The 22,467-nt window shown below is 43.5% G+C and overlaps 2 protein-coding genes across 7 annotated transcripts; one reads left to right on the top strand and one right to left on the bottom strand.

The window, feature by feature from the left end:
- Positions 1–6,317: 6,317 nt before the first annotated feature.
- Positions 6,318–7,904, top strand: LOC133905018 (uncharacterized). Its single transcript, XM_062346704.1, has one exon. The coding sequence runs from the start codon at positions 6,573–6,575 to the stop codon at positions 7,638–7,640; it is 1,068 nt and encodes a 355-aa protein (XP_062202688.1). The 5' UTR covers positions 6,318–6,572; the 3' UTR covers positions 7,641–7,904.
- Positions 7,905–17,132: 9,228 nt separating this feature from the next.
- Positions 17,133–20,669, bottom strand: LOC133905038 (transcription factor PHYTOCHROME INTERACTING FACTOR-LIKE 13-like). Of its 6 annotated transcripts, XM_062346733.1 has the most exons (8): positions 20,400–20,661; positions 19,717–19,859; positions 18,956–19,619; positions 18,770–18,871; positions 18,528–18,593; positions 18,122–18,406; positions 17,929–18,047; positions 17,133–17,420 (listed from the first exon to the last, which is right to left on the bottom strand). In XM_062346733.1, exons 2-7 carry the CDS (start codon positions 19,773–19,775, stop codon positions 17,952–17,954), a joined length of 1,272 nt encoding a protein of 423 aa, XP_062202717.1. In that variant the 5' UTR covers positions 19,776–19,859; positions 20,400–20,661; the 3' UTR covers positions 17,133–17,420; positions 17,929–17,951. The 6 variants fall into 6 exon arrangements, with proteins under 6 accessions (XP_062202717.1, XP_062202716.1, XP_062202714.1 ...); XM_062346732.1 differs by having other exon boundaries at positions 17,929–18,035; positions 18,770–19,619; positions 20,400–20,669; XM_062346730.1 differs by having other exon boundaries at positions 18,770–19,619; positions 19,717–19,855; positions 20,400–20,666.
- Positions 20,670–22,467: the final 1,798 nt, after the last annotated feature.

Genomic DNA, 22,467 nt, shown 5'->3' with positions numbered 1-22,467 from the left:
GTCCCAGCCACCTTGTCGCTCTGCCCCCACTCCCACCTCCTTCATCGGGCCGGTCTCCCTCAACAGGAGCTCTTCTAAGCCCGAAAGTCGGGAACAAATCAACCCCGCCAGGAAACTTCCACCGTCAATGCTTGATCGCATCTGAAATTTAGAAAGTGTGTAAAAAAAATTGTTCTTCAGTTGCACTCCTCTCTCGAAATCGAAATGAGCTGGTTTCGAAATGGAAGTTAAATGAAGCTCGGCATAGAAAACCGATTCTAAACTATACCTCTCCTCCATTTAGCGCCAGGGGTAAAATTTGCAAATTGGTCACCATTCTCTACTCAAACACTGCTTCCTTTTCACCTACAATCCAGCGCAGTTTAGTAAGCTCTGGGGCACTTGCTGTAAACTAGGCATGATAGAACTACGTGGCCAACGCTAGACCAGTTCGCAGGCATTTTCGTTCAGTGCTCGCCAATGGACTCTTCAAGTCTTCCACAGCCACCTGGACAATGCTAAATCTAATCTATCACCAAGGGAGTGACAGCAGATTAAGGAGGGCAAAGAACAAGATTTAGCTATTGTACTGGGTGCACTACTTCACTATACATGTAATAACATATACAAATAAGTAAGTTGTTTTAGAAGGCATAATTTTATGTTTAAGAGGATGTACATATGGTCAAAACGAGCCAGCTTACACTACAATTTTGCTTTACGGGATGCCTATGCATCCCCTAGCAATATTTATTTAATAATAGGATCTATTTTCATGACTTTTTTTAGGCAGGGTCGAGCGAGACCGTTCCGTACATACCCATGCAAGCGCTCGGGCTCGAACGCGGACTGGCTCGAACGCTCGTACCATCCTTACCAACCGGGCTAGCGCCAGTATGCCACTCACTAGCAATATGTGGCTTTGTCCCTGATTATCTCAATAGATTAAGGAAGACAACGATCGAACAAGGCAAATAAATAGAAAACCGGTCATAACCATCCACAACCCTTTTCTGAGCCAAACCTCCTTGAGTACAATTAAACTACAAGCTTAAGAGCATACATCAGTGAGGAATCCAGAAATACATCACATGTGCAAAAGGGAGGACCACAGAAACTAAGCCACAAAGGAACAGCCGATGGAACTACAGATAGGTGGCACCATTGCCAGTAGCAGCAATGTCTCGCACGATATTCCGAAGCTGCACGATATTCTGAAGCCATCAACGAGATGTAGCCAACCGATGCTCGACCCCTTGAGAGTCCTGATCAATGTGTCCAGAGAGAAGACAGACCGATTACACTGTTAGAATCACCAAGAGCAAGCTCTTATCAAAGTAAATCCTGGTTTCCAGATGGTAAAAAAATTCACCATGTGGCCATGCCGATCAAAACAAACCATTCATTCTGTTTGGGACACATGTTTCAAACTTTTGAACATACTTAATTATTAAGGTCTCGATATATCATCGTCATAGCAGCAATATAGTATAATAGCGGTGAACTAGAAGTCACCACAACTACTCCATAGCTAGGTGTAGTGAGTTGGTGGCCCATGATCACACGAAATTGCAGCTTGACCGCGGAGTTGAGGACGAGCCCTTCATCCACTGCTTTCGTCCCCAGCACCGCCCCCGCCCACATCTCCTGCGCCAAAGCACTCCGTGTCATCACCGTCACGCACAGCCACACCAACGGCTACGACCACTTAGGCATGCCCATCCCCTTTCCTCCTCCTCTGCATGCTGAATCTATCGCCCGATTGAAGGACGACAATAATTTGTTGCCCTAATAGCCGGGTGACAAGTGGCAGCCACCCTACTGGTGGGCAAATGGCTCCATATCAGCTTCACCTAGGCTGAGGACCTTATCACCGACTGGTGGGTGGCAACGATAAATTGCCTGCTCCACTGTTCGTGTAAATTTCAAAAATAAACTCCTACTTTTATCTTCTAATAAAAAATGTCCATCGGATATCTAGGACAACACGCCCAGGCCTAGCTCAAACTTTCTTCTCTAAAAAAACAAAAAGAAAGGGAATCACCAAGCTTTCTGAGTTGTGACCAACGGAGAACAGGCAGTCAGGCACCTAGTGAGGGGTGATCACGGCCGGATCAAGCTAATCACCCAATCAAATGAACTATCATGATCACCTTGCCATCTAAAAGTAATATTATTCTCATATGCTAATAAGCTCATTCGCTAAAAAAACCGTTGAACAGAATCATTCATTTTGGTAAGCTTTTATCTCTATTAATATGATATATTTTTATTGGTTAAAGTAATTACATATTTTTGTTAGCATGCTTTAAATGATATTATCTTCTAAACTATTTATCTGATTTACGATCCAATTGTACCATTATATTCATTATAATTAAATCAACAAAATAAGACCTTATATAATTATATTTTTGATGAAAAACTAAATATATAATAAACGGGTCCAAAAAATTTTGAACAACCCCATTCAAATTATATACAGCTAACAAAATAAAAAATTAGATCACCCTATTCATAAAAAAATAAAAAATTAGATCATCATACGGAACAAAATGCACCATATCCTACTACTACCTCCGAGAACAGCAGGGAAATGGAAGGACACGTCACACTGCCCTGCACTGCACATATCAGTCGCGGTACCGACGCCATGTCGGCGTGTCAGGACGCGGGCCCGCCGCACCTCGCCCTGCCCCCCGCGTCGGGTCCACGCCACCCCGCCCCGTACCGGATGCCGCCGCTGCCTCGCGCACGTGTCGGGATCCCACCCGTCCGGCGCCCGCAGCTAACGGCCCTGATGCGCTTCACGTGCCCACGGGGACGGACTCGACACGTGGGCTCAGTCAACGTCAAGAGAGCGGAGCTGCGTTGCCTGGCTGCCGGGGCGCTCCACTACACCGTCACTGACCGGTGGGGCCCCGCGACGAAAGCTGCTGCTGCGTGTACCGTTATCACTAGCAGCTGTACGAGAAAAAATATGAAAAGAAATGAGATGAACAAACAGTACGAAATAGAAATTAACATTGACAACAAATAAATAAAATTTCACATCACGTTATCACATCACCGTCAGATCTCATCAGCGAATTTTCTTTCAGGAAAAAAAAATCGGATCATAACTACCTCTTTTGGTCGCTTTTGAGCTTGACCTTCCTCCCTTTTCTCTTTTGGATTATTCGGCCGTTCTTTTTAGCTGGACCTTTTTGTTTGGTCTTTTGGATTTGGATAATCTTTGATTAGTTTATGGTGATTTTGCATCTGGCTTTGGTGTGATATGCCCGTATTCTAGTGGGCTTGCATTTTGCATGGTGACAGGAAATGAGAGTTGGTTGGGGGCACAAGGAACTAAACCAGACCAGGGGATTAACCAGAGTTGGGTCCGTAGCGAAGCTAGGATCGAAATAATGGTGGTGCATTTACTACATGAAAAGGTCATTAATAACAGAGGATAAATGATATTAGTGACATATTTTATATCTGTCATTCTTATCACATCAATAATAATAAGTTATTAAATACCGGTGATGATCTGTCACTAATAATAGATCATTAGCGATGGATTATAACTGTGATCTGGTATTAATATTCAGTCATTAGTGACGGAACGTAATCGTGCTTGTCACTATTGACTGAATATTACTGACGGGTTGTAATCTTAACTTGTCACTGATGATCGTTGAATATTTTCTGTATTTTTTAACACAAAAAGTTAAAAATATTTTTTTTTTCATCTAAGCCACCCTAACGCAGTCCCATACCATATGCCTCACAAGCCACATTTTTTCACATTATTTTCAAGTTTGCGTTCTATGGGAATTGAACTTGTAACCTCTTTCTCACACGTGTAGCCATCTTACCACCTCTGTTATCACGTAGTTATGATATAAATCGGATATTTTATCCTTTTAATCTTCTTTGTTAAAGATTATTAGTGATGTGTTATAACCATGACCCGTCGCTAATGACTAATTTTATCAAATTTTATCGAGAGTTATAATTTTATAGATAGCCCAGAGTGCATTCGGTAAAATGGGCATACCTTTTGCATACAGACTCCGATTTCGATATTTTTTGACTTTACAAACATCTAAAAAAAGTTATATCCGTTCCTCCTCCATTTTGTTGAGTTCAAAGAACTTTTCAAGGCAAAAAAATAGCTTAGAAGATTGAGTTCTCGCCTCTAGAAGTTTCTACACCGTTTTCGAAACGCGTGTTTGTATCTATAGCTGTCACACCTTATATCAAACTTGACCAGAAATGTATAATAATTCATATTCTAGTATTGATGATGTGAGAAAAAATAAGATAAAAATAAAAAATATGAATACCATCATTAGTGAATGGAGTTAGACATTAGTGACGAATTAAAAGTTGACATATCACTAATGACTGGCATAGGACGATCCATCACTAATGACTGGTCTATGATGACCAGTTATTGATGACCTAATCACTAGTGATTAGGTCATAACTTGACCCGTCACTGATGACTGACCTAAGACGACCAGTCACTAATGACTGGCCTAGTATGACCCGTCATTATTATCATCAGCAACGGGTCATGTTACGACCCATCAGAGTCTATATCTAATCCCGATTAGAAGACATATTAGCGACGTGTTCTTATTGGATCCGTCACTAATAATACAATAGTGACGCGTGTTGAGCAGTCGTTACTAATATGATGTTTCATTTGCTGGTTTCTTATACAGTGATTATATTAATAAAAAAAATAAGTCTAAATGGTACAAAGATGATTAAAATAAACTAATTACTATTAAAATTTTAATTTATCCTAATAACTATGCATAACTCTAACTCCATCTAGCTTCGCCCCTGAGTTGGGTGCTGAGCAAGAAGAGAAAAAAAAAATTGTTTTCTTGGTTTTGGATGTGCATAGTGCATGCACTTTAAGGTGAGATCAAAAGATCATGGAAAGTTAAGTATATGTACTTGTTCGTGACGAATGAAACAAAGAACAGCTTGGCATGTTAGAATGGAAATCATTGATATGATCCAAAGTTGTTGCGACTAAACGCTTAGCTGTGTGCTTAACATGCATTTTAGCACAAATTAAGCTTCGTGTGCAACAAATTGCCAATAAATCGTTCCATCCATAGCTTATGATACACTAAAAGAAGTGCATGTATTCATAGGGAGGAGATATATACTTTCTAAGTTGACAGAAAAACTCGAACAACTTGCAAACTAAAGAGCAATTCTCGACTTCCTTTTTCTGAACTTACATTTTTCTCGGTTTTCTCGCAATTATACCCAACGGAGGATGGAAGCAAGCTATTAACATCGAAACACCAAATCATTTTGATTTTGAAAACACCTCTGAGACGTAAGAAAAGAGACATTAGCCAACAAAAAATCTCGCAAAAAGATAGGATAAATGGATGGCCGCGAAATATTTTGTTATGGGTGTAAATAAATCGACATCCCAAAATGCAAGTCAAAGACAACACACCAAAGTACAACATGGAGATGATACTACTCGTACTCAGTACTCACAACGATAAAATGATTAGGGCATCAGTAGTGTTTAAAATCTCAATAATTTTTAAAATGAGTGTCACGAATAATTGTTTGGTTTAAGATCTGCTTATGTTATGTTTTAGACTTAGACCCTACTCTAAAGTAGGTCTCACTTGGAAACAAAAAAAAATTCTTCAAAAGGGCTTCGGTTAGCAGCAGTTGGTAGACGGTGGAGGAGAAAGAAAAGAGAATCAATGTAAAAATTCTTCAAAAGGGCTTATGATTCCCTCTTATATCTTTGAAATTTAAAATAAATGTTATTTTAGTTACGTACAATTAACTGTTTTAAATTTTAGCTATAAATTTACTTTATATATATATTAAATTTGAATATTTGAAAATAGCACGAGTAGATTTATTTTAAAAAGTATTTTTATAATAATATATTTTTCTATATTTTTATAAATATATTATAATAAAAAGTAGTAGTCAAATTTAAAAGACCATATAATATTTAAAATGTCACTTATTTTAGATTGGATGAAATAATATTATAAAAGTCTTATGACTAACTTTTTTATAGCTTACCACCTTTTTATATACTCACACCATTTGGGAGAAGCAAATTTTATAGAATTTTATTCTACAAAAAATCATCTTCTCTATAATGATTCGTATTCACTCTATTTTTCTTCTCTTCAACACAACTATTAAATCATATAATAAATAACATAAATAATATTTTACCATAATCTATCTGATTTTTTTTTTATAAAATTTACTTCCTCGCTACTGCCCTGACTATCACGCACGCATCCAATTCAACAATCAACATCCAACCCAAACGAAACTAAACAAAACCAAGGGGGGCTGGGGCACCTCCTCCAAGACGGCTACGGTCTATGGCGGCAGCGGCAGCAGTTGCTAGGCTCATATAGCCCGTACGCCCTCTCTCCCTCTAGTACTCGTGGTCGTCGTCTGCATCCTCCCATTCTCACTCCACTCACTCTCTCTCTCTCTCTCTCTCTCGTAGTCTCGTCTGTTTTGTTCGTTTCCGCCAAGAAGGAGAGAGAAGAAGCCCACGAGGCTTCCTTCTCGAGGTGTGTGCAATGGCTTCCGCGGCTGCGTCGCGCCCACCGGCCCCGCCGCCGCCGCCTCCACCGCCTCCGCCGCCGCAGCCGGCGGCAGCCCAGGCGCTGCAGTGGCTTGGGCCGAGGGTGTCGTTCAGCCTCGACGACGCGGGCGGAGGAGGAGGGGGGAGGGAGGTGACGGGAGGGAATCCCGGCGCCGGCGCTGACTTCGAGTTCCTGCTCGCCGAGTGCGCGGCGGTGTCCATGCTCCCCGCCGACGAGCTTTTCTCCGGGGGGAAGCTCGTCCCGCTCCGCATCCCCGCCTCGACCGCGAGCGCGTCGGCGGAGGAGGAGGTACCGGTTGGGGCTGCAGTGGGGGCAGAGGCGCTGCCGAAGCAGGCTCCGGCGCAGCAGCCGGAGACGCCCCGGGCGGAGGAGAAGGCCGCGAAGGGTGTGGCCACCGCTGAGGAGCCCAAGATCCCAGCGAGGAGGTGGCGGGATCTCCTCCGGCTGCGGAAGCAGCAGGCGTCGGGGCCGTTGACGACGTCGGAGCTGAGGCCGCTCCGCCGGTTTCTCCGCCGCGGGCCGAAGCCGGAGCCGTCAATGAGCCTGCCCCTCCTCCGCGAGTCCGGCCCCGACGAGCCGGACAAGCCCGAGAAGACCTCGCCAGCGCCGACCCCGACGCCGCCACATCCGTCCCAGAACCTGCCTCCCAAGATTCGCCTCTCGCCGGCGCAGGCGACGTCGCCCCCGCCTCCGCCTCCCCCGCCGCCGCCCCCTCCGTCCGCCGTCGCGGCCGACAGCCCGCGCCTGAACGCCGCCGGCAAGGTGGTGTTCAACGGGCTCGGCCGCAGCTCCAGCAGCCCGAGCAGCCTCGCCGGCGGCCGCCGCAACCGTGCCGGCGGAAGTATCGAGCGGTCCTACTCGGCGCACGTCCGCGTGGCGCCCGTCCTGAACGTGCCTGTCTGCTCCCTCCGCGGCTCCCGCAAGTCCGTCTCCGTCTTCGGCATCGACCGCTTCTTCTCCCCGTCCTCCTCCTCTGCCGCCGCCGCCGCCGCCGGCAAGAAGGTCAAGGCGGCAAAGAAGGAAGTAGCCGCCGCTCAGTAACTTCTTGGCATCATCGCCATTGATGAGTTCTTTCTTGAATCAATCCTTCTGCGTGGGTGATCCTTAATTACGCGGCTAATTACATACTACATTACTCTAGTGATGCGTGATTGGGGTTAATATTTCTGCAGACAGACTAGTTTGGCATGTAAATACAGGTGAGTTGGATGAGTGAATGAGCAAGTAATTTTTGCCATTTTCCTTGGCTCTTTGCTGTGATGAGTAGAACAATACATGGATTTGATCATGAAGGTTGCATCGGAATTCGGAACCCTTTGTGCTGTGCTTTTGCTGAAAAAGTCGGAGAGGAAATGGCCAACTCAAGCGGAGTAGAATAGTACATTGATATGGGCGTAGCAAATTTGCGAGAGTAAAACGGCGATTATTCATAGAAGATGACCGTGGAAGTGTGGATTTGAATAGAGATGAAAAATAATAAAAAGTTAAAAATATGATAGTTATTGAAGATATAAAAAATAGAAAATATTATAATAATATTATAAGATGATATAATAGTATTTTAAAGAATAGATTTTTAAAATATATGTTGGAGATGTTCTTATGAGTTGGAAGTACCACCATCGTGTTTAAGTAAACTATCTTTTTCATTTTAGATTAAAATTATAGGTTTATACTTTTTTATTTGTCTTTTTTTCACCATAGGAGGGCTAACTGGGCCTATAAACTCTAGATCTCGTATAGAGCTAGAGTACTATCAAGCATATCTTATCCTTTGTACGAACAAAGTATTATCTTACAGTAGTTTGGAAAGTACGTAGCTGCCTAAGGTGGTTTGTATTTCGAATTTTGCAAGAATTTTATAAGAAAAGCAGCAACGGTCGACAAATATCCCTGCATGCATTTCCAACAGGACCTGGAGTAGACATGTTTTGCAGGTAGGAATTCCACTGGAATCACGACGAATTCTATCTACATGTTTCGCTACGAATTTCTCACTTCAATCCGGCAAGAACATGAACGAATCGCCAGTAAGAAGAAGAGACGATATGGAAGAACATGAAAGAATCCCCGCGTTGGTGATACTTGCGCCAGTAAGAAGAAGAGACAGCGACGATGCGGTCACGGCTGGATGGGAGTAGATCTGCCGTAGCCATACGACGGACAGCGATCAACACGCATGGCCGGATCGGAGACCGGAGCTGGTGGTGGTGGTGGTCCAGGCTCCGGAACTGCCGCATTGACCAGCGCCATGCATCCATCCATCCACCGTCGCTTCGCTGGAAGCATGTGCCTGGGTTGGCCTCTTCTCTTCTTCCCCTGGCTGAAACGTGCGTTTGCTGACTGCACGATGGCGAGGGGGGGAAAAAGAGATCTTTTCATTTTCACATGCCTGCTTCAGTTTATTTACTGCTCCAAATGCGTCAGAGGAGTGGCGAGCCGGGCCGGAGGAGCACGGCCGGAGCAACCACGTCCACATGGGCGGTCAGGCCGGAGGCGTCAGAGGGGAGAGGGGGACGGACGGCAGGCAGGCATGTGTGCATGTCATGGAGCACCAACCTACCACTGTCCACTGTGGAGTCGATCTGGCAACAGTCCTCGCTCGTCGGCCGCAGTCATGGCTAGCTGACAAGCGGCTGCCTCTTTCTTCCTCCTCTTCTCTCCTCCCTTTCCTCTTTTTTTTGGCCTCGTGCTGTTGCCGCCGCCGCCGCCGTTGCTGTTGGCGTTGCTGAAGATGATCGATCAAGACTTCAACAGGATGGCGTGACTGAGATCGTAGGCGATAACCATTTCGTCGATGTCACGCAACAACAGGATGATTGTCATGCGTGCACGGCGGCGCCGACGAGGCTTAATTTGCAATAGAGTGGTGTCGTCTCCATTTGGTTCAGACATCACGATTAGCATGCTCGTCGAAGACGACGACCTCTCCGATCGTCGAGAACGAGCTGATCGGCAAGAACAACACGCGGCGTCCAGTTGAACCGCGCACAGTGGGGGACCGACGATCAGTACAGCTCCGTCCCAAGGAACCCTAGTCCACGTACTGTACCAACCAGGGGCCTTTACTTTCTGCTGCATTTATCTAGCTATAGTACCAAAGGGTGAGTATCCATGTCCCGCCATTAGAGCTCTTCCAGCTCCAACCATCAATTGCCTCCCTTCTTCGATCTCGAGCCATGTCCGTGCACTGTACCGTGCAGAAGCTAGAAACTTGTTTTCCATTATTAGAAAAATGTCCACGAGCTGCCCAATCACCACCATTAGTGCCTTTCAGGTTTAGGTTTTCTACCTAGTTGCAATGGCTGAAATTTTCAGTGAAATTGCTTGTATACCACTAATTTGATTACGTTCGAAGATTTATCATCCCGACTCATATATTATTGATACAACTGTTCTTATATGTCAATAAGAAATGTGATATTTTATCGAAAATTAGCTAAATTAATAACAACTATGACAAATCGTTTGAAATTTTAGGCTGTTGAATAATTGAGCCTCAGCGTCTCATGGCAACAGTGGAGGGCTGCATTGTTCTTGCTGCTGACAGGTGTGGATCTGGCCAATCAGGGCGAGCTTGGCGCCAATGTGCTCCCCCAGGGCCACATGTCAGGGCCCGTCAGTCTTATTGTCCAGCTATTTTGGCAGGGCAGGGCCCACATGCCAGGTCAGGGCAGCTCTTAGTGGCTCATGAACAGGAGGAGGCCCCACTTTCAGAACAAAAAAACTTTTTAAGTCAGTGGTCGTCCTGGTGATAATTGTTATTATTTGGGTTCAATCATTAGATTTAGAGAGATACTATAATATATCCCGGTCTATCCTGTCGCCTAAAAAAATCTGAATCTCTCCTATCAGTGATACAGGTTTTGGATATGGATGATTGCATAATCAACACTCTTTTTTTTTTTTTGCAGATGTATAAGTTTTCTTATTCTTTGGTTTTTCTTTAAAAAAAATTTTTTTTTGGCAAACATGCCAACTGTATTGAAGGTGAAATTGAAGCATGAGTAGGCTGAGATCACCATTAGCTCAAATTGGTATACAAACAACTTTTTCACTCGGAAGTTATATATTTCCCCAATGTTGCATCTACTCCCCCGATCATAAATAGATGACATTTTGGACAATACACAATCCCTAATGCATAATTTTAACCACTATTTTCTATTATAATATATTTATAAAATCTATGAAATTTATGATATTATGAAAGTATTTTTCAAGACAAATCTTCACAATTAATTTTAATATTTTCAAACTAAATATTTTGAAAGCTATTGTTATTTAAAGTTTTGAATGTTTGATCAAAATCTTATCCAAAACATTATGTTTTTATGACTGGAGGGAGTATGTTATATCTCGATTAGAGACCATTTGCCACATAGAAAATTAAATTTATAGGCGATGAAAGGAACCCATCCGTTTTTTGTTGCACAAAGCATGACAAAAAGGAGACTAAAGAATTGGATTCACCAATTTAAACATCTCAATATTTATTTATAAATTTATCTATATTTAATATATTCATTTAATTATAGAGAAAACAATGATACTTTCATGCATGCACATAATATTAACATGCAGACGACATCAATACGAATCTAACTAAATTCGTTTCGTATTTTTTGAGTTTTAGATATTTTCCTATGCATTTTAGATTATTTTAGCTAATTTATCAATATAACTATTATTACTTTCGCTATTTTTCTAGAAGTTCAAAAAAATTATGTGTACGTACACATACATATGTGTATATATGCACGTAAATGCATATACATATATATGTACATATATGTATACACATACATGTACTTATCCGTATGTACACATACGCAGGACCCCTACATGAATAGTGCTACAGTGCATTGTCCCGGGAAAGCAGTGGTGCTTTCATGCATGCACATAGTATTAATATATAGACGGCATTAATATGAAGCTAACTAAATTTATTTCATATTTTGATATTTTTCTATGCATTTTATATTATTTTAACCGATTTATCAATATAACTATTATTATTTTCACTATTTTTCTAGAATTTCAAAAAAATTATGTATATATACACATATGTATACGTATATATATATATGTGTGTACATATATATTTTCATATATTTATATATACACATACATGTGACCCACATGACCTATACCTATAGTATTTGACCCTGGAATCGCTCCGCATCTTGGTTGGCACTTTAATATATAATAGATTAGACTTCCCAAATTCCAGCTGAAATTCTACGATCCGATCCAAAGAACGCCTAAACTTACCACAACTTGGCTCCGTTTAACTATAAATTTATAGTCAAACTGTGCACAAAAATATTTGAACTCGAGTTGCATTGCAACCTTTTCCGAACGAGTTAATGATTACTTGTCTCCGTGGGCTCAGCCTCGTCTGTCGCGAATCAACGCAGAGCAGCGAACACGAAATGACGACGAGATCTGGATGGCCATTTTTGCAAATCAAGTGTTCATTTTTTTAAATTTTAAAAACGGACGTATATTTCTGTTAAGTTTTAAAATAAAAACTATATATAAATTAAAAAGTTCGAACACGAAATGATGGCGAGATCCGGAGGCCCAACCAAATTTAACACACAAGGCCCATATGTTTTGCAATCAGCTCAGATGCTAAATAAGTTCTTTCCCCTTTCTTTTTTTTTTCCCGTTTTCATTTCTTTCTTTCTCTGTTTTTTTTTTTATAGAAAATGATCGAGATGTCTTCCATTCAGTGAAAAATGAGATAGGCATCGGAGCCGATCAATGAACTGTTTAGATATGCGAATTTTATGATACAGTGAACCTTGCCTGGTCCATGGTGTGTCTTTGATTCTTGGCATGGATGCTGCTGGTTCATAGATGCCTCCATCGCTGTGCTGCCATCCCTATCTGATCCACTCCTTATCATGAGAAGATAGCGCGTAATCGTAACTGCACTCACACAAAAAGTCCACTGATCTCTTCGTGTAGTGGCACTCAGACTTGAGAGTCAAACAGCTAATGCAAATCTTCAGAGCAGATGAGAAGAAATTTTTTTGGTCAAGAACACAGATGCAAGCCTTTTGAATCCTGTTTATACATAGATGTGTGGGGAGGGAGTATCTGACATACAGCAGATGCAGAGGAATTGGTCAGAAATACAGGAGAAACCAATGGTGTGGTCCTTGGATGGCTGCACCAAATCTAGGAGGAAGATGTGATGCCATATCTCTTTGCGCATACACTGCTTATTTTAGCATTCCATCTATCCCACCCGATATTCATCCATCCGTTAATGGTGTGTTTGGTTGGAGAACGAGATTGGATAGAATAGAATCATCCATATTTTTCTGGATGAGATGATATAATTTTCTATTTAGTTGGGATAGATATGATGAGTCGGTTTTTTGTTTGTTTTGTAGGATTAGAGTGGATAGGATAAGTTAATTTTTTATTTAGTTGGTACGATTAGAGTGGATAGGATGATCTATTCATATTTATATGCATTCCATAAGTATTTGGATAAATTTATCCATATTTAAATTTATTTAAATTCAAATTGAATTAAATAGAGAATATCACATAATATAATAAAACTCCATATAAATATAGCATTACAAAAGAACTCATTTTTTCACAAAATAATATAGGGTTGAAATTTTTTATAAAATAGTACATCACATGAGAAGAATATTAGTGAATTTTCATAAATTTTTGAGAATTTATTTGAGACATTAAAAATTGCTATAAGTTACACAAGTAAGCATCTTTAGAGAATTTTAATTAAATATTGGCTTATGATTTTTTATTAAACTAATTAAAACTAGTTGTTAGTGAGCTCTAGCTTACCCATGAAAACATTTAGAATTTTTGAACCACTCTTTAGGGTCTGTTTGGTAGAGCTCTTCATGATTCAAATTCTTTGTGGAGAGTGATTCTCTAGGGGAGTGATTCTGTAGCTGAAAGTGATTCTCTAGTGATTCTCTAGAATAAACTATATGGAGGAAGTGATTCTGTGCGGGAAGTGAATCAGGAGAAGCTATTTTTTTCAGCTCACTAACTTCTATTTCATTTTAGAGAATCACTCACACGGATTCCACTTAGAGAGCTAAAAGCTACTGTTTGACAGAACTCCCCTGATTCTAGCCGGAAAGCTGTTTTGGGAGCTCTGCCAAACAAACCATTACTTTTAGGTAAAATCAAGATTTTAATAAAAAATAAAGAATGCACCCCCACGAGAGCACCGATCTTGAGAGAATATTCTTCCATCCTAACCATCTCATACAATCTATCTAGCGAATCAAATATCAAGAAAACTAGGTGACCATCTCTCGGCTGCGTTCATCCAACGAACCAAGCAAACCCTAATTCTTTATGATATCTTGTGTGTTTTTTCACTACCTGTAACATGAATCTAAGACTAGCCCCAACAGCTTTTTTTTAGGGGTGATATTCACATCGTGAAGGGATTTTCGTTCCCTTCAGCGCTCCAACGGTTTCCCTTCATGGTTCCCTTTAGGATGAGATTCTCAGGGTCATTCCCTTCAGGACGGGATTCTCTCATTTCTCTTCGCGATTCCGTTCGAAGGGAAGCTGTTGGAGATAAGGGAAAATAAAAGGAATGAGAACGGAAAAGAGAATCGAGAAGGGAACGAAATGAAATGAAATATGGTTAGAGATGGTCTAAACGTAAATGAATAATTTTGATAAAACATCAGCAAGAGTTGATAGAATTTTCATGCTCATGAGATGCCTGCCTGCCTCCACCTTTGGTAGATGCATGCATCCTCCTCCCCTTTGTGCTTTTCTTGATGGATTGATTGTTCAGGACGATCTTATAGATCACAAATCCCCATATGCCTAGGATGCTGACTGGTAGCTAGGCCTCCTCGTGACGCGGTAATGTAGCACGACAACATTGACAATCTTTTCTAATTGGCTTAAGCTTTTCGGTAAACTGCCTAAACCTCGATAAATTTATCATGGAACAGCGTATACCGTTCAACAGAAATACTAGCAGAAACGTGATTGGTTCATTGAGTTCTACTGATTCCTGCTACTATATACCGTATCAAGAATGTTAGCTCATGCTGTTCATCGAATTTGCTAAAAAAAAAATTGTTCAGCGAAGAAGGTTAGTAGATCGCAAGATCAAATCAGTGTCTCCATTTGGGCCATGGTTCAGACAAGTCATCGGAATTTGCTTGCTGATCAGGTTAGGCTCAGGAAACACGGGGTGGTCAGGTTAATCAATTATTTTGCGTCGAGTCACGATCAATGATTTTCAGGTACTGTGTAGCTAGTCAAAAAAGAAAGGAAAGCAGAAAAGTTGAGCTAATAATCTTCAGAAAACAGGCTTATGCTAGATCATGGTAAGACGCATACGTGGTTTGTGCTGCAGTAGCAAAAGGCGATAGCTTGGCGACTCTTCGGTCCCAACGTCCATCCGATTGTTTCCCCTCTTCCAGCGGACTTTTCACTGTGGGAGAGTGAGGGGAACTGGTGGATCTACATCCGATGAGCCTAGTTAGGTAGTAGTTAGTAGCTTATATGTTTGTAGATTTGGCGGTTTGATGAGTGTACGGTTAGGTTTTTGGGAGGCGTCATTGAGGTGACTCATCGCCGGGTTTTGTGTTTCCTGTTGGCCTTCAGCAAGTTCGTCAGCCTACGTGTCAGCTTCTATGTTGTATTATGTGTGCGGGTTTGTGTTTTTGGATCCATTTCTTGGGTCTTCGTTGTACATCGATTGGGGTCTAGGCGACCGGTGTCTGTTCCCATTCTTCGTGACGAGGTTACGAGCAATGGCCATTTGTCGGAGCGTTCCACGGTTTAAGAGCATGTCAACTTATTTGCCGTGCTACTGATGGCATATCTAAAACTAGATATTTTTTTGTCCCTGTGGGAATCGGCTTTAAGCTTCTACCTCTGTGTTCTTCTTTACTATTCACCGGTGGGGTGGAACTCTGAGCGTGGGAGATTCCAATCGGAGGCGATGAAGACAAACGGAGGACCTCAAAAGGATTTGAATGTACTTTGTATTTCTATCAGCGTCTCCTTGCATGGGGCTGGATGTAAAATTACCTTTACATATATAATAATCCTACCCGTTTCTCTTAAAAAATGCAATACAGTGATAAATGAACAGTCTCCTGATCTAAGTGAACAAAATCAAATTAAGACCAAATCTGGAAAGCTGTGTGTCAGTTCAGAGTTCAGATTTAGGGGGAGGGGAACTGTTGGTGACAATGATCACAAGCACACTTTAAATAAAGGAAGAGACCCTGTCTGTGTCACTGCTCCTTCGCCTAGAGCTGAGGATGGATAGACAGATAAGCATCAAATCATAGTCATCTGAAGAAGTTGCCAGTTCTACAATACAATGGAATATCAATACCCCATCCACTTGCATTCTTCCAGAATAAATCACATGCTATTACAAGCATTGTCTTTTTTTTTTTGTTCTGAAGAAAGGAGTTTTTCTCTTTCTTTTTTCTTTTTTGCGTTTTGGTGAAAGAAAATAGTACCAACTGTCTAGGTGATATAGAATCTGAACAAAGTTTCCAATTCTTGGAGCTTTTACAAGAGTACACTAGCTAGCTTATTTGCCCAAGGTTTAAACGAGGGGTGAGTTTGACAAGACAGGTTACTGCTGTTGGCCTGCTATCTAGACACTACTAACTGCTAACAAACAGAAACATGCTTCAGTCCAGCACAGAAATGATATATATGCATGCACTATACTTTACTCAGAACTGTTTCGTTTCCCCCCCTGACAATAACCCAATGAGGATGATAAAAAAACTGCCGCATAACGCGTGTCCCTGAGAACTAGCAAGGCACATGCATGATGCATGCATCAGCTCAACTCTGGTCACCGTTTCTGTCAGTCAAGAGCAGACAGGAGGGCCCCGTCCATCTGAGTGATCCATGAACTCAGGCAGCACAAGGCTACCGATATTGAGTGTCCCGTACAAGCAATACCGGGAGCACTGATGGATTATAAGCTCACAGAAATGATTGGCAAGGCTCCTCTCTTGTTGGAAACTGGAAAAGACATGATATGGCATCCATTACCAACCACTTTTCTTTCCAAAAAAGAAAAAAACCGACCCGTTTTACAGCGGTTAATTCGGGTTAACTGGTTAAGTATCATATATACTGATTTATTAGGTTTGTGTATACTTGTAGCCAGGTGAATTGTTTTCCGAGATAAGCCATGAAAACCATCCGGGTGAAGGCAATTATAAGCCCATCTGTGCTGGTGTAAGCATCCAAGGCAACTTCAGATTCTTTTCTGCGGGGAACTAGTTTCAGTTTCGGAAAATAAAAGGGTACGGATTAATTGAGACATTGAGACGATCCATTCTTCATCGATGAAATCATTTGGAAAATGAGGGGTGAAATCTTCTAATCACAGAGTAATCATGAAATGGCCAATCAGTAGTGAAAACAATACAGTTTGGTTGACACTGAGTTGGACTGCAGGGCTGGTACTTCAAGTCTTCAACAGTTTCTAGACATTCAGAAGGTCTTCAAAGGAAAAATAAATAAAAGAGAAATAACAATACATACATAGTGAGAAAGAATTTCATCACTTGACAAATGCCAATCACCGATCCAAATTACAGTGCCTAATCACCGATCAAACGGGAAAAAGATCAGTAAAGGGATTGAACAAATCTCAAATTACCCTATGATTAATTAGATATGGATCTCGGTCAGGTTGATCAAGTCTCAACCAGACAGCATCAGAACTATCACTATTTACTAACTACACATACATATCGAACACCAATCAGTTGGTCATACCCTTGATCTCAGCCTTGCCACAAATTTCTGCAAAATTCGGGAAAAGGGAGGGAAAAGTCAGGGATGAATAATTGCATTTAAGAAGAAATTCAGAACTCTGTGATGGAGCTATCCAAGGATCCACAAGAGATATGTGGTCGGTGAGTTTTCGAGTTTGACGCGGATGGATGCAATGCATGTAGCTGACTGTGACCAACAAAGTAATTTCGAGCATGAAATGCCCGAAAACGACTGGTTCTTGCACTAGCAAGAACACATTCTGTTCTCCTGTTTCATCAAATATTCTTTGGTTTCGGTATAAGCAGATGGTAAAAGCAAACAAGATTACCAATGGCTTTGAGCAGAATCATTGCAATGCAACTTAAACCTAAGAAAGAATATGAAATCTGAGAACAAGATCTCCTGAAACCACATACTAGGTAAATCTTCAGAAATAGCAAGGCCTCGTTGGGAACATAGGAATTCTCATGAATCTCATGCAGTTCGAGCTATTTACCGTGGAATTCCTGTGTTCCATGACAGGATAGTTGCATACCGTATTTTCTGTGCAGAGTGTCGTCAGAAGGAAACGTCCTTGCAGTCGCCGCCCGGCACGACCGGCGGCGGCGGCGACGGGTTCTGCTGCTGGTAGAAGCTCATCCCCTGCAGGTAATGCTGCTGAAATCTCTCAGCAAACAGCAGAGGCATGCACACATGCACGCGCAACTAGAACTGTAGATGGATGGTACCATGGGTGACGGCGGCTGCAGGTGGTCGACGGCGAGGTAGCGCGCGTAGGGGTCGGCCACCGCCGGCATGTGGCCCACCGGCGGGCTCTGAACGGCCGGCCACGCCATGAACGGCATCCTGGGCATGGAGGCCATCCGCTGCATGTACTGGTGCACCCCCGCCGGGAACATCACCGGTGCCGCCGCCGCCGCCGCCATGCCACCGCCCATCCACATCACCTGCACCTGGAGCTGCAGCGACTTGAGGTACTCGATCGCCTCGTCCAGCATCGACGCCTTGTCCGTCTGAAGAATCGACGCAAGAACACATGAGATCAGATCACCATTCCAATGAAATGAGACGAGAACAGCATTGCAAGATTGCTATTTTGTTCTTTAAAAAAAAGATTGATATTTTGGCGATTACTTTGTTGCAGTGAGGTATGAGCTCCTGTAGGGCCTTCATCTTCTCGTTGATTCTGTCCCTTCTCCTCTGCACAGGATTCAGACAGAATTTAGCAATGGCGGGCAGAAAAAGAAAAATCCAGGGCCCCGTTTGTGTAAGGATTGAACTGTTTCAGTGAAATTACAGAGAAATTCAAGTGGAAAAGCTGCGTTCTACACGGCACGTTGAGCTTAAGGTGGCGAGGATTCTTGCGAGGGGCCTACCCGTTCCGAGAGGTTGTGGACTTCGGCGGCGCGCCGTCGTTTGGCCGTCGTCAGCTTCTGCGCCGGCTGGCACTTCACGGCGGCGGACTCGAACTCCGCATCCTGCATTGAGGCCGTTTCAGCGATTGCTAGCCGTGTGCCCGTGTGATTGTGCGGCGACAAGATCACGATCAGTAGTGAGCATACCGTGGTCTCTGTGGCGTCGCGCTGCTTTCGCTTGCCGCTCCGGTGGGCGGCGGTGCCAGGGAGTCCGGTCTTGGCGGCGCAGGACCTCGGCTGCATCGACGACGAGGTCACCGTCGCCGCGTTACGGGCCCTGGCGTCGGCTTTCCCGCTCCCCAGCGGCGGCGCACCGTCGCCCGGTGCGCGGGCTCGGGGCGTCTGTACGTGGTTGCTCCCGCAGAAGCTCGAACCGATCGTCAGCATGGACGACTCACCGGTCTCCGTCGCCGCAGTGCCCTCACCGCCGTCCGTCTTCGCCACGACACCGCCCGAGACGCCGTCGACGTCTTCCAAGCGCGCCTTTTCCCGCGGCGCGTGGGCGGGCCTTGGCGGCGGCATCAGCCCGCTCTGGGGCGCGGTGACCGTGGCGTCCCCGCACTCCACCTTGCACGCCTCGCCGGCGTCGGTCGGCGTCTCGCCGAAGAGCTCCGAGAAGAGGTCCCTCTCGAGCGTGTCCTCCACCGGGTACTGGAACCACGCCGCCGCCTCGTCGTTCTGCACCCCCAGAGCCGTGGCCGTGGCCGAGGCCGCCGCCCTCTCGGGCCTCGGCGGCTTCCGCGTCGCTTGGCTCTGCATGACCACGTGGCCATTGCACCACAGCAGCTCGATGAGCCCGTCGTCCTCGCCGCTGCAACAACACATCACGCAAGCAACATCAGCCATGAATGGAATCGCACAAGAAACCGAGACAGAACAGAGAAACCACTTGGATGATCAGAACGGACCCCAATGGCCCGAAGGCGTCTCCCATGTTGCTACTCCAATCAGGGACGAACTGGTTCATGGCTCAGATCACCACCGCCGTGAGCATCACACAGCACACTCGATCGCTGCAAGAAGCAGCAGAAGAACTATGTCTTGTTTCTAGCTGCAAGAATCAGGATTTGACTTTGAGGTGAGGAGAGTGATCGATCATGCAAACAAAGACTGATCTTTCATGTCCTTCTGATTGAATATGCAGTGGCAATGAGTGCAGTAGCCATGAGTGCAGTACTAGTGCAATCTACAAAGCCTATTGCTATGCAGTACCTGAAGCTCTGAGCCTGCAGAGTGAGGCACCTGGAGATGAGCAGTGATACATAACAGGAAAGGACAGGGAAAATAATATTTTTTTTCTCAAATAAAATTCACAAATCAGGGAGGAGGAGCACTAGACTAATTTGAAGGATGCATCATGCATGGCAGCATGTGCTTAACACGGGAGGAAGGAGAACTGAACAGTGAAAATTCAGGCTTGGCCTTTAAAATGTGTGGATGGGCAGGGAAGCTCCAGCACAGATAGAATAGCATATCCATTTTGACTTGTACAGATATACTACTAGAACAACAAACAGGAATTGAAAAGACAGTGAAAAAGAATATGAGAGATAGATTAGACAGACGGACAAAGTACAAAAGAAACAAATACCTGCCTATCTAGACGCTTCTGAATTTTTGCTGCAGCTTAGTAATAATCTGCAGAGCCTTTTGCACCTCTCTCTCTCTCTCTCTCTCTCTCTCTCTCTCTCTCTCTCTCTCTCTGGTGTGTGTGAGCTGAGTAGAAGAAGTTGAGGAGGATAGGGAAGAGCTAGGAAGTTGCAATTGGGCAAGCATAGCGCACTGGCCTTTTAACGAGGCAAGTTGATGCAGAAACAGTGGCGAGCGAAGGAACTGGATTCTCCGGGGGCCGTGGGGGAGAAGGGTAGACTCGAGAGTGACGGGGAATGGTTATCGCGTAGGCATTATACACCCCCAACTTGCCACCAGCAAATGAACCTGCGAGGAGAAACATACTCACCCTAGCCACAATTCTGCCAAAGGAATTGTGTGTGCTTGTCTGCAGATTATAAGGTCATGTTTGGTTACAATAAATGTTTTAGATATTTTGATGATTCTCTAGAATCCTTATCAAACGTAATAAAATGTGAAACGTTTCACTTTGAATGATCTGAAACGTTTCTCATTTTTAACACTACGAGAATCATCTAAAATGGTGTTTCACCTATTTTGAGAATCACTCAGGTCATTTTTCTTCAAAAATCCGAATCTAGAATCCCTGTCAAACATTTTCAGAAAATTAAGGATGATTCACCAGAGAAACGTTTTCAGTGAGAATCTGAAATCGAAACGTTTCTGGAAAAATCTATAGCCCTGCCAAACGAGTCCTAAATGTGCGTGGCACTATTGTACTTCTCTCACGCACTCGCCAGTACACCTTCAGACCGAGTTAACTTGACATTTTTATTGAGTCGAATTTCGATACCTATATCAGGTTTTGAATTATATTTCACGTATCTAATTTTTTTAATGAATTAGACACTTAAAACTGAATTAGATTCTAACATCCTTATCCGTATACAGTGACACTGCCCTTGGCACACGCGCAAAATTACACTCAAATTGCAGACGCACGCTTTCGCACTAAGTAGCTAGAGACAGACTCTAGATTCGAACTCTACTATAGCTAACGGAGTCGTATCCTCGCGACTCCACCGCTCAAACATATCGCTGTCCAAATATTTGCGAGATCTTGGCATGCCTGCAATTCAATTGTGTGGCGCCAGATCTCCAAGGGATTAGTGTCACGTCCATCTCACTCCAACTCACACGCTTGAAGAACACAGTCAGTTGCATGCATGTTTGACAAGTTCCACTCTGGCGGCGCCCCGTTTGGACAAACGCGTGATCCAGCCTTGGAATCAAATTATGCGTTGCACAGTAGAGCCTTCTCACGTCGGCGACGCGACGGGGGCCCTCAAGAACACAGTTTTGTACATCTTTGAAATAATTTTGCACAACGTGACCTCTCTCTCATCTCTGTCGGTAAGTGTTATCGAAATATTCGTGTCAAATTTTTTTACCGAATTAGATATCGAGTGTCAGATACCAAATTATATTTCACGTGTTTAAATTTTTTTTATCGAATCAAATACCTAAATTCGAGTCAAATTTCAATACCTATATTTATGTTCAGATAACACTGCTCCCAGTTATTTAGAGATTATTTACTGATCATGGGCACAGGCATGGACAATCAATAAGTAGAGAGAAGCGCAGGACAATGGCGTAGCTGCATGATCGAGATGAGTTGTGATATTCATATACTGGCTCCCTTAACATTTACTTGTTAATTTTTACCTCGAAAAATCAAAGCTTCGACCAACTAAAAGATTCAAAATATCTCATTATGTAGCATGAAAAGTCATGGTCAGACTCTTACGGAGAACTAGTTGAAAGAGAGATAGTCCTGTGCCGCCTAGCGTTCCCTTCACCGCGCCCAGCCCGATCGCCGCTACCATCAGCGAGCTGCTCTGACGGCGGTGGCCCCTCTCCCCCTCCCTCTTCCCTACTTTCTCACCTCCCTTCCTCCTTCCTCCTCCCCTGCTCCAGCTGGTTCTTCTCTGTCGGGCCTGACCTGTGGTGCCCTCGTCGAATCCTCTCCGACCAGGCCAGATCGAGTCGGCCGGTCCTGTGCCCTGGTAGCCTGCTCTTTGCGG

The sequence above is a fragment of the Phragmites australis genome, chromosome 22 (assembly GCF_958298935.1).
Source record: "Phragmites australis chromosome 22, lpPhrAust1.1, whole genome shotgun sequence".
NCBI lineage: Eukaryota > Viridiplantae > Streptophyta > Magnoliopsida > Poales > Poaceae > Phragmites > Phragmites australis.
This window is presented reverse-complemented; position numbering and strand designations above follow the sequence as displayed.

Excerpts from the sequence above, each read along its gene's own strand:
- LOC133905018 (XM_062346704.1), top strand. The coding sequence starts at position 6,573 with ATGGCTTCCGCGGCTGCGTCGCGCCCACCGGCCCCGCCGCCGCCGCCT.
- LOC133905038 (XM_062346729.1), bottom strand. The coding sequence starts at position 19,775 with ATGAACCAGTTCGTCCCTGATTGGAGTAGCAACATGGGAGACGCCTTC. Across the intron at positions 19,620-19,716 it reads GACGCCTTCGGGCCATTGGG|CGGCGAGGACGACGGGCTCA; the intron begins GTCCGTTCTGAT and ends GTGTTGTTGCAG. Across the intron at positions 18,048-18,121 it reads TGCAGCCGCCGTCACCCATG|CATTACCTGCAGGGGATGAG; the intron begins GTACCATCCATC and ends AGATTTCAGCAG.